Raw genomic sequence first — 12603 nt, 5'->3', positions numbered from 1 at the left:
GATAACAGAAAAATATTTAAGAACTGTTCAAGGTTAATTTGAGAAAAATACACCAAGCGTCTGTGTTTCGCTCCCATGCGCATGAAATAAAAACTTCTTTTAACTTCTGAGACAAACTCCTGAAATGAAAATGGGGGAAAATGCAGGCTTGCGGATTGCTAAAGTAGGTAAGCCCCACACTACTTATGAAGAACTTTACTGTTGCCAAAGAGCTGACACATATTATGTGTGGAGAAAAAGCTGCTGAACAGCTCAACCTGCTGCCCCCTCCGAAAGGCACAGTCACTCATAGAATTATTGATGAGGCGGATGATGTAAAAGTATGCTGATAGAGTGCGTTAAGATGAGCAAATGCTTTTCACTGCAATTAGATGAGTCTATAAATGTCGTTGATTTGGCCAATTTGTGCGTTTATGTTCGATACGAGTTTGAGGGCATGTCCCATGAGGACTTTCTGTTCTGTATGCCGCTACCAACAGGAACTACAGGAGAGCACACATTTCAGCTTCTGAATGAATTTATCGAAGAGAATGGCATCGACTGGATAAAATGCAACGGAGTTTGTACAGACGGTGCTAGAGCGATGACAAGCTGAAACAGCGGTGTAGTTGCACGAATTAGAGAGGTTGCTCCAGATATGAACTGCAGCATCCACCGCAAGGCCTTGGCCATCAAAAAAATGCCTGACGATTTAAAATCTGTTAGACTCTGTTGTGAATTGTATCAAGGCTCGACCAATGAATTCACATCTGCTTTGCTCGACTAAACAGGCTCACCCCTCTCAATGAAATGGTGCTTTTTTATTATTTTTAATTGTTGTTGTTGTTCCTTTTGTCATTCTGTAATGCGCTTTGAGAAGCCACCTTTAAAGGCGCTATATCAAATAAAGTTTTACTATAATATTTATTATATGTGTATGTGAGTGTGTGCGCACAAGCACGCTCATGTTAGTCATTGAGATCTTCTGGGGTTCCTATGAGAAGATGACTTGTAGGTGGTACTTGGATGCTTTGGTTTGATCAGGGGTGGTACTTGGTCCATAAAGTTTGAGAACTACTGCTATATGCTACTGCTATGATTGGTGACATGAAAGGGAATAGAGTCTTAGCTAATTAGGGTCTTTGTTATTTGTCCAAGGATGACCTACAGTATAGAAAGTCACCTCCCCCTTTCAAAACGTTCGCCTTTTTTTGCACTAAAGCCCAAAAAGAAGACAAATAAAATCAGATTTATTCCAGTTTTACTTACAAATTGTAAATTGCAACATCCAAGTGAAAAAAGAAAGCAAAATAAAAATAAAAAGTAGAATAACTGGTTTGGATAAGAGAACACTCCCCTGAGTTAATACTTGGTGGAAACACCTTTTGCTTGAATTACAGCCTTGAATCTGTTTGGATACATCTATACCAACTTTGCATACCTAGAGGGAGGAATATTTGCCCATATATTTCTTCCTTACAGAGTTGTCTCAAGCTCAGGCAAACTGTGTGGTGACTGTTGATGGACTGCCCTCTTCATCTCATTCCAAAGATTTTTGGTTGGATTTAGGTTGGGGCTCTGACTAGGCCACTCAAGGACATTCACCTTCCTGTCCTTCAGCCATTGTACAGTTGCTTTGGGTCATTGTCATGTTGAAAGGTGAACCATCTTCCCATTTTCAACTTCCTGGCTGAGGACTGCAGGTTTTCTTCAAGAATTTGCCTGTATTTTGCACCAGCCATCTTCTCTTCTATCCTGACAAGTGTCCCAGTCCCAGCTGAAGAGAAACCCCACAACAGGATGCTGCCACCACCATGCTTTACTGTAGGAATGGTGTTCATTGGATGGTAGGATATATTGGGTTTTTGCCAGCTGTACCGTTTTGCATTCCGGCCAAAAAGTTCGATTTTGGTATTATCTGACCACAACAGCTTTTGCCACTTGGCCACAGAATCTTTAAGGTGCTTTTTAGCAAAACATAAACGAGACTTGATGTGGCTTTTTTTAAGGAGTTGCTTTTTTCTTGCCATCCTCCCATAAAGGCCAGATTTGTGAAGCACTTGTGATATTGTCACATGCACACAATGACCAGTCTTTTCCATAAAGGCCTGTAACGCATTTAAAGTTGCCATAGGCCTTTCTGATCAGTCTCCTTCTTGCTTGGTCATACAGTTTGGAGGGACAGCCTGATCTAGGCAAGATCTGGGTGGTGCTATACACCTTCCACTTCGTAATGATGGTCTTGACTGTGCTCCATGGTATACTTAAAGCCTTTGAAATCTTGTGCCTTTCCACAACTTATTTTGAAGTTCTTTTGAAAGCACATTTCCGCCCACACTGGATTCATTGTTTTGAAATGCACCTCCAAGCAGTGGAATCCTCTAGAAACAGCTGCTTTTATTGTGAACTAATCAAAACCACCACAATTGATCACAGGTGGGAGCTAATTAGTTTGTTGCGTGATCTGTAAGGTGATTGGTTATACCTGAGCAAGTCTACAAATGTAATTGTAAGGGGGGTGTTCACTTATCCAAATAACGTATTTTACTGTTGTAATATTCATAAATTTTCAGGATGTTTCAGAATTTTATTTTCACTTGGCTAATGTGGGTTACTGTGTATAGATAAAAATGGAACAAAACTAATTTTTATTTATTTTCAGAGTGTCATACAACAAAACGGACACATTTTGAAAGGGGGTGGTGACTTTCTATACCCACTGTAACTGTAACTTTCTGACCTTTCTTACATGGTAAGAAACTGCTACTGACCAATCATAAATCTATGTTTTTGTATGAAAATGTTGCTCATCTTCAAGAATAAAAGCCTGTTGCTGTCCTTAGGAAAGTGAGTGAGAGACGAGGTTAACCTGTTAACTTCGTCTGTCCTCCTTTGTTTATTGCAATAAAGAAATCTCCAGCTTGATTTACCAGAGTCGTGTGGTTTACTGAGAAAAGGGTCTAACAATTATTATATTGCCTGCCTTTAAGCAAGTACTTTTCATTATGTCACACTAGATCTTTTTTTAGTACATAGCAATTGTATATAATTTTCTGTGTTTGTAATGCTACATTTTAACTGGGTTAGAAACTACTTTTGTTATATAACAAAAACAAAGGAAATAGTGACGTTTGGTTAATAATTTTGAATGAACAACAATGGCTCTAAATAAAAATATATAGAGGAGTATAGCATATATATATATAGCATACACATAGCATATATATAGGAATATAGAATTCAGAAAATAAATAAATTTCACTTACTGGAAAATATTTTTCTACCAGCTCAAACTTTACAAATCCAATCACAATCCAGGCAAACAAGGTTAGGACCGACACCGCAACGATGAAGGGAACAAAATATCCACTGATTTTGTCTGCATACTGCTGAATAGGTGCCTGTGCAAGAGAAAGATCAAATCATCACACTACATCAGTATTATTTATTCGACCCCTTACTTTAAAAAAAGTCTCTTGTGCAGATAAAATACCTGTAATGTGCTTGAAGCTAGTACTGAAAAAATAAGCTGTTTACAGTGCTGAATGGAAGATTGTTAGCATGATGCTGTCCATATTGAACTGAGTAATGAGACTACCCAATAATTCTGATTGCATCTCAACATTAACAACATTCGCACCATCACTCCTCCTCTACCAAAATGATAGTGTTTACAGTTTTGTACAAATGCTCTTATATTAATAATACTACTAGTCATCAACAGTTTACAGTGAATATATTGTTGCTTGATGGACATTAAAATGATATGTTAAAACTTGAATCATTCCAGCATTTACCAAATCAAATACCAACTTAAACATTTGTCAGTCATGGCATCTTGCAGAAGGATGATAGAACTCATGACAAATTCACTGATTGACAGGGATGCACAATGCACATATATCTTGACATCTTCGGCTTGAATGACATTCTACACCATTTTTGCACTGTTACGTTAGTTGCGCAGATGTCACCAATTCAAAAACAAGCATGGGGAAAACCTTTTTACTACACATCTAAACATTCCCTTATTCCTTTATTTTGGTTCACACTGGTGAAAAAAGTGACTTGAGACAATTTCCTTATAGATCAACTGGATTTTATTGCCTCTCACTGTGTTTTTACTTCATATTTAAAAAAAGTTTATTTAGAGTTTGTTTAATTTTTCAGTAAAAATGTTGTCATTATATTACTACCTTTGTGTATTATTCTATATTATAGCTTGCGAAGACCAGTTATCAGTACAAAAAGTCTCTGTTTAGCAGTGCACCAGCAGAACAAGGGAGTGAGCAAGTTATTAATTGATGATCCCATGAAGCTTGAAGTTTTTTTGGAGTACATTTTGAAGAGATCTTGGTCTGAGAGAAACACTGCTAATCGGCTTAGCTGCTTGCCTGTGCTTATAGAGTGGGAGTGAGGAAGAAGCTAAGAGAGAACTTGTATTTGGTTTTGATTTATTTTTCTACCCACTGTAAAAAAGAGCACTGTTTCTTCATCTGACTTTGAGTATTTTTACAAAGAAACGCATATAAAAGGATACCCACCAAGAAAGTACGTCACATTACTTAATGTCATGTGAATTTAAACTGATTGTAAATTTCCCTTGATAAGGGCATCTGCTAAGCAAATTATTTCTACTTGGGCACTCATAGTGTTTCCAATAATGATTTGTTTTCTTTTCAATTCCTGCTCTAACTTTAGACAGGAAGTTGGACATAGGAGTTGTTGCTTGAGTTAAAAAAACACTCAACAAAAAACAAAGAGAACCTTGGAGGTCTGTGCTTCCTCCACAAGCTTGACAATCTGGGACAGGGTAGTGTCTGCTCCCACGTGTGTGGCCTGGATGAGCAGGGAACCATTCTGGTTGATGGAGCCAGCAATTACAGAGCTGCCTGGTTTCTTTGTCACAGGCATGGCTTCCCCTGGTAATGAAAAAAGGCAGCAGATCATCAACACAAAGGCCCTGGTCCGACAAAGGAAAACAAAAATAAAACAATACAAAAACTTCAAAAATAAGTGAATCTAATGCTGGACAGTCACTAATAAGAAAAAAACAAGATTATTAACAATAGCTACAGAACACTTAACACTGATCACAGCAATACAAAAGCTGAAAACAAAACTTGTATTATAATTCCACAATTATAATAATGTGAAGAAATGCAAATCTTGCAATTTAGCCACAATAAAACATGTATATCTTTTTATGAAAATCTAAAGGATCACTATACAGTATTATTTTTCTTAATGTCTTTAAAAGCAATGTTTTTAGACATTTAGCCTTTTATAAAATATCCTAGATTATTCATACAATTAATAACTTTGAGGCAATATAATGGCTGATGAGTGCATCTGGTTGTAGCATGCCATAAGACATGTATTAGAAACATGAATTAAGCATGTATTAGAAACTGAAAATAGCTATTAGCTCTTCACATCACTTAAAATTTAACATTTTAAATCAGTACAATTTAAACATGCATTGTTAAAATTTGCATGCATTCAAACACTGCAACAAACCATAACCAAAATTAAAGGTCATCCTATAATCCTATAATCCATACCCGTAATAAGAGACTCGTCTGCCATGGAATGGCCTTCAATAACCCGTCCATCCACTGGGAATTTGCCCCCAGGAACCACTTTGACAATGTCCCCACGATGCACCAGCTCAACATCAATCTGTTCCTCACTGACGACAGGACACAAACCAGACAACAAACGAGGGTCATATCCAATGCGCGAATTCTAGTTAAGAACAAGGTCCTGGCATAAAATAATTATTAAAGGGGCTCAGTAATTTGGAACTGTTTAAGAGAATCACTGATTAGAAACTTGTCTCCTACATGTATCAGAAAATATTGACACTGTGTGCAACATTGTGATTTAAAAAATAATTGTTAGCACAAGTAAAGCATTCCAACTTCAAGGGTTGGTTTTACAAAAGAGAATTCAAGTCACTAGTGATTCGGTATAATTCGGTGCCACAATAATTGTTCCATTATTGACTTAATAGCCTCTTTTGCCTTTTGATGTGAACACCATAATGCTATACAGTAGTACTTTCAACTATATTCTAATTTGCATATTATACTATGACTAACAAAATACATTTGAACTTGGCCTTGATGATCAGAACTCTAAATAAGTGATGCTCAAGATTTGCACATGATTACTCCCACAAGATGGACTCAAGATTACTGCTAAAATTGTTAAACTATTCATTAATTATTAACTAATCCTAACAGTTGATGACTATTTAAGCGTGTACACCACCGCATAAAGGGAGCAAAGTTTTTAGTATGTATGTGTTTAATACCCAGTTATAATGCCAAGTACTTATCAGATTTTGTTACATTGCAATATTTTCTCTGTGTATTGCACACAGACTGAACTGTGAAATTCAAAATATTAATCTTCCAATGACAATATAAAGAATGATACCTCAACACAGACATGTCTTCATTCAATGTGACAACAGTAGCTTCTGTAGCCTGCAGGGACATCAACTTTGATAAGGCCTCTGAAGTTTTACTCTGAAAAAATGAAAGCAGACAAAAGAGGTTATATCTATTCTGCTGCAGCCACACTTCCATGTTTTCAGTTCTTATTTCTTAGTTATCTAATTCCACAAAGCTCATCTGGTAAGAGGTTTGTGTTAAGTCAAAATTTAAATCAACCATTTAAAGAGAGGTAATATTGTAACTCTTACGGCCGACAGGCACTGTGTAAGAGCCGGCGTACCAGAGCAGGTGATGTCACCGCCCTTCCCTGTGATAGCAGGACTGCAGCTACTGTGGAGAGATCTCTCTTTAGCTCACGGGGCTAGGTCGCTGCAGAGAGACGCGGAAGTCCCGGGTTCGAGCCTCCAGTCGGGATGGGGCCGACCAGATGCGGCAAGGGCGCCCGCCTGAGCCCCCGTTGCGTTACATTGGTGTCAGAAGTGGGATGGGATAGCCCTTCGCCGGGGACGGCGATTTAAGCGGGGGAGAGTGTAACGCTTACGGCCGACAAGCACTGTGTAAGAGCCGGCGTACCAGAGCAGGTGACGTCACCGCCCTTCCCTGTGATAGCAGGACTACAGCTACTGGGCTGTAGAGAGATCTCTCTTTAGCTCACGGGGCTAGGTCGCTGCAGAGAGACGCGGAAGTCCCGGGTTCGAGCCTCCAGTCGGGATGGGGCCGACCAGATGCGGCAAGGGCGCCCGCCTGAGCCCCCGTTGCGTTACAATATATTCTTAAACTACTAGCAAACTAAATGTTCTTGTTAGTAACCCAAGTTCTAAAATTAAAAATATAAATTAACTCCTAACTTAATGAGCTATGTGTCTTGTAGTGGTTCATTTGTTTGCAATTAAAGCATAGGCCACAGTTGATATTTAATTTAGTTCAAATTCTGTGTTATTCATCACAGTTGATTAGCTCCAAGTGAGAGTATTTGAAAAACTTCTCTCTGTACACCATCACAAAGAAGTATTATAGTCTGTCAACTGGAATAACAGGTGTTTCTTTTAATGCAACCTGTAGAAGAGTTTAATACCTATAATTATGAACTGCTAGCTTTGTGTTGGTAGACAATGTAGCAGACAAGTGGACCTCTGTTGGCCCAACTCATACTTCTCAATAAAAACAAACAGTAATACCTTTGCTATTTGCTCCATCCACCTCCCCAATGAAATGAATACAAAAAGCATTGGAGGAGTGTCAAAAAAGGTTATGGGGTTCACTTTGGCCTTTTCAATCATGGCAACAAGGAGTATCACCAGGGAGTATGCAAATGCAATGGAGGTAGCGAGGACGATCAGCACATCCATGTTGGCTGTCTTGTGCTTTACTGCTTTATATGCTTGAATGTAGAAATATCTGCCTCCCACAAACTGTAGAAAAATAGAAGAACATTTCATATAATAATTATCGACTAAGAAAACAAACTGCATATGCAAACAAACTGCTTTAAAAATGTATTTTCTGAAGTAATGTTACAAGACCTTGTTGATATAATACTTTAAAAATAACATAAGCATCTTTTTAGCATAGGTCATAAGCCATGTAAAGTTTGCTTCAAACATTTTAAAATCTTGTTTTTTAAAAAACAAATCTTATCGTATACTAGACTGGCTACTGTAAAATGTTCAATTAAAAATATAAAACAAAGCAGATATATTTGCATAAAATAGAACTACACACGAAAGGAAAGACCTAAATGAAGAAAATGTTTACAATACACCATAAGGAAACTTATAAATTTTTACACTTCTTTGCTAAGAAAGCATGTTTGTTCTTCAGCCCTGTAAGCAAACATTGTAGGTGTTTAAGTGGTTACAGAAGGGGCTTATCAAATGTCTTTCTGCCTTTCCCCATACTTTGAAAGGAAAACTGCACTCTTTTAAAGGTGTACTAAAGGCACTGATTTAAAGGGGAACTGCAGTCCTAATTTCTTGGACTGGTTATGAAATCTCAGTAACAAAATAAATTAATTGATGTTAAAGAAAAAAATACAAATTTCAAATTCAATTTATAAATACAAATTACAAATTAATGAACTCTGTAAGCTGCCATGTTGTTGCAAACTTGCATTTGAGTTTTGTGACGTGATGCAACCCTTCCTGCTCACTAATCACTGTAATGACTAATGTAATGTGATGTATGACCAAATAAGTACAGGTTGTGCAGCAGACATTTCACCATAGAAATGTTCCAAAGTGATCTTCATGCAGAGTTAACAAGTTAGTAGTATTTGTTGTCAAAAGCATCTCAAAGTTGAAAAGCAATATTTCAATTGGATTAAAATAGATGTATTCACACGCCTGCTTCTTTACAATGTAATAAGGCCACTTATTACATTTCCCACCAAAAATGTTTTTGCCTCGCTCTGAAACGATGATGCTGCGAATACCTGGTTAGTCTATTCTGTGATGTAAATTTGAGGTTTTACAACTTACTGTGTACATTTTACTTTTATTGTAGTTTGAAATGCACTCATCAATCTTGATTCTTTCTAACCCCAAAATATAAAAATACCATTGCAGTTCCCCTTTAACATTCAAATGTGTACCTACCAATTTCAGGTTTGGCAGAAATGTTTTGGCATACAATAATCATTAAGTGTTTTCCAGATTATGACGCTTTTTAATGAGCACAGATGTAAAGCATGTTGGTTGCCACACAGCAGAACATACATAGTACAAAACGATATCCTAAAAAATTGTAAAGGAGAAAAAAAATCCATTCTGAAAACATGTATATAAATATGAAAAATGCAAAACTTAAACTTAAATTTAAAAACCCAAGTTGTAAGGACATGTTTTCAGTCTTACTTAATAAATGGCAACAATGGGACAATCCCGTACAAATGATGGCATTGCATTCCACGGTTTAGGACCTTTAATGGTGAAAGCTTGCCCACCTGCATTTTGTCTGTGATGGATGTTTTAACAATTAATTCCAGTTCTTTAAGACTGATTCTCTTACCTGTACAGGAACACAGAAGAGGAAAGAGATTAAATTCATGATTGAGAGACCAGGCAGGACCTGCTTCTCCAGAAACATAGTGGAATGGTACTTCTCAATGTCACTGACATTGTGGTGACTGTCACTAAGGACCTGATGGTCCATGATTATCATATAGATCATCATCCCCATCACAGGAACACAGAATATTAGGCTTATGAAGAAGGACCTCCTCCATCTAAGACAAATAAAAACCATATCAAATCATATCAAATCACACAGCAACATTCTAAACATAGTGACTCAGGAATCAAACATCCATCAGTTTAACATCTAGTACATGAAAGTCTATAGTCAATAATAATGAATCAATAGGGGGCATTTCTGCTTATATTCAACATCTCACTCTACAAAAAAACACCTATCCTGTTTGATCAAGATTCTTGATTATTTAAATAGAGTAAGGCAACAATAGTGATAAACCACACCCAATTTTACTGCTTTTGAATAATCTTAAAGAAAATTAAAGACATGTATAAAACAACAATAATAGAGTTAAATACCAAAGAAAGACAACTTAAAAATAACAGATGAGCTTTACCGTGGATTCATCTGACTTACTGTCTTATTTCTTGACTGTGGTCTAGATGACTTGCTGATTGATCTTTCCTCACTAATGAAGCCTCAAATCCCAAATCCTGTAAATTGAAAAGAGAACATCTATATCCAAATGTCTTATGTAAAAATATTACATAATACTACGAAAGGTTCATATTTTACTTTGCAACATTTTACTCTGTAATAACATAATTGGATGTTCACAAAATTCTGCGCTACAATGCATGATCTGCAAGAAGCCACAACTGCCTGAAATGTCTAAAACATGTAAAGCAAATCATACTGTGCTAGTCAAGGGGATCATGACAGCATTAGCAAAACAAGAAAGGACAGGAGAAGCACTCACCCCTATTAATTTAATAATGTCACGTGGTCCAGTCACTTCTGGGTCATATTTCACGTGTGCTTTGTTTGTTGCAAGTGCGACTGAGGCATAATCTATTCCTTTGGTTTTCATTAAAGTGGATTCTATTTTGTGGACACAGGAGGCACAGGTCATTCCTTTAATCTGTTAAAAAAACAGAATTAAAGTAAATCAAATAAAGTCAAGAAAGGCCAAACATTATAAATTAGATGAATAAAAGACTCTCACAACAAGCTCCACGCTGCCATCTGATTCATCATAGTTCTCGATAACAGATGCTGTGAAGCCCAGCTCTTTGATTAGCTCGGCAATCCCTGGAGGGTCGATGACTTCAGGATTAAACCGCACTTCCGCTTTTCCAGCCATTAACGCCACCAGAACAGAATAAATTCCTTTTGAAAAAACAAAGCAGAGAAAGTAGTAACTAATGGCTTTAAAAAAAAAACATTGTTCAGACTAGCTAGTCTTCAGACTAGCTAAAAGACCACAATTTCTTTTACATCCAATAACACTTTTTAAAAACAAGAACTCAAGAGATTTGCCATTATGTAAATTTTAAAACCAGAGCTTCAGTTTTCCGAAGTATATATTGTTACAAATGAGGGGTCACAAAAATGGAGAAAATCAGGAAATGACTGTGCAGATCAATCAATAGGTAAAATAAATTATCATAACCCTCAGCTTGTAAATATGTTACCCAGAATATATCTGAGCGGTTGGTGTAGTTAGAGGCATGTGAATTATTTGTTCTCTGGCACAGCTTTTGTGAAAAGACTAAGAATTCAGGTAATTTACAAACTAAATATAACAAAAAATACAACACACAAGTTACACTATTTACAACTTTAAAAAACAAAGTGCCCCAGGGACCACAAAGAAAAACCCCAGATTGCTACCAGGTATTCAAACTCATAATGCCTACAAAGCCCTAAAGAAGAAATAAGCTGCCTTCTAAACTAATAATCATACAACCTGTGGTTAAATCTCTCTATCTGTAGACCCAGATGCCATAAAATAAAGAGGAATCTGTCTCCCTATTCTAAAATGCAACCGATAATCAGGAGAGGCTGTTTTTAACTGAGGGATTCTTCACTCAGGAAATCAGAGCTTTCTTAAAAAACACAGAATAGCATGCTCTCTTAGCAAGATTCAAATACTTATTTCCTATCTGGTATTTAAACATGTTAAAGTTCTCCTCCTGTCTCCACCCTTCTATCTCTGTTCTGTCTTTTATCCTACACTTTTGGCACTCGTAATCATTTACCCAGAACTCAATTATTTAGGTCAATTATTTAGAGGAGTATTTGGGGAGCTACCCAATTGGTCTAGATTCTTAGAAGCGCCTCCATTGTCACCTACCTCAGCCTGCAAAATTACAATTCCTATATTTATTTTTAACTGTTTTATTTGCTTCCACTAGTGTATTATACTTCACAAAAGTAATAAGTGCATTTCATCCATCATTTCTGCAAACCAACCAAATATTCCATGTCAAAGACTGGTAATACATGTAACAAATAACATTATTAGAGTTTTGTATTCTAAATTCGTGCTACAAGATGTTTTCCAAGAACATTAAATTGACATCGGCTAACTATGAAAACAGATACCTAACTAGTGGGAAACTGCGAATCCTGGCCTTACCGTGCTCATTTTTTAGATTCCTCTCAATGTTAGCTACGCAGGAGGCACAAGTCATTCCGCCGATCTGGATGAAGCACTTCATTGGAGTTTGTGACCCTCCTTTGGCGCCTTGTGTGGCCCTGGAGTCCTTCTCCTCATCCCTGTCTCTGAGCAATGCTCTGCTGGGGGTTATCGGTTCAAAGGGCTCCACTAATGAATTTGTCTCTAAAGTTCAAACGGTTAAGCATGGTTTTAATAAAAAATACAGAAACACATTACATAAACTTCAAACAGAGGCTTCTGGATTTTAACCCTTAAGGATTCTGAATTTCAACAGCAGAAAAAGAGATAGTTTTGCAATAATATAGGTATTACATGAAGTCTGTCCACCATACATTCCAATCATTTGAACTGATTACACCTACTTAACATTTCCTAGAGTTTTAAAACATCTAAGGTAATGGTATTTTATCATGAACACTAACATAATCTAGAACTATATATAGCTTTCAGTTCAACTTCAAAGCAGAGTTAGATCTATTCATTCCTAGACACTCCATCCTGCAAGTA

General features: G+C 36.9%; 1 protein-coding gene across 2 annotated transcripts in view; it reads right to left on the bottom strand.

Annotated features, from left to right (window-relative positions):
* The window catches only part of LOC148653679 (copper-transporting ATPase 1-like), a 48535-nt gene that overhangs the window by 17138 nt on the left and 18794 nt on the right, over positions 1-12603 (bottom strand). For both annotated transcript variants that reach the window (XM_088648944.1, XM_088648943.1), the window contains 10 exons: positions 12055-12258; positions 10639-10802; positions 10393-10554; positions 10050-10126; positions 9450-9666; positions 7622-7855; positions 6424-6515; positions 5544-5671; positions 4747-4901; positions 3246-3380 (listed from right to left, as the gene is read on the bottom strand). In XM_088648944.1, the coding sequence (XP_088505070.1) occupies positions 3246-3380; positions 4747-4901; positions 5544-5671; positions 6424-6515; positions 7622-7855; positions 9450-9666; positions 10050-10126; positions 10393-10554; positions 10639-10802; positions 12055-12258 (1568 nt within the window). The remainder of the gene's footprint in view (positions 1-3245; positions 3381-4746; positions 4902-5543; positions 5672-6423; positions 6516-7621; positions 7856-9449; positions 9667-10049; positions 10127-10392; positions 10555-10638; positions 10803-12054; positions 12259-12603) is intronic.

Source organism: Lepisosteus platostomus, chromosome 10 (genome assembly GCF_059453375.1).
Source record: "Lepisosteus platostomus isolate fLepPlt1 chromosome 10, fLepPlt1.hap1, whole genome shotgun sequence".
In the NCBI taxonomy this organism is placed as follows: Eukaryota; Metazoa; Chordata; class Actinopteri; order Semionotiformes; family Lepisosteidae; genus Lepisosteus; species Lepisosteus platostomus.
This window is presented reverse-complemented; position numbering and strand designations above follow the sequence as displayed.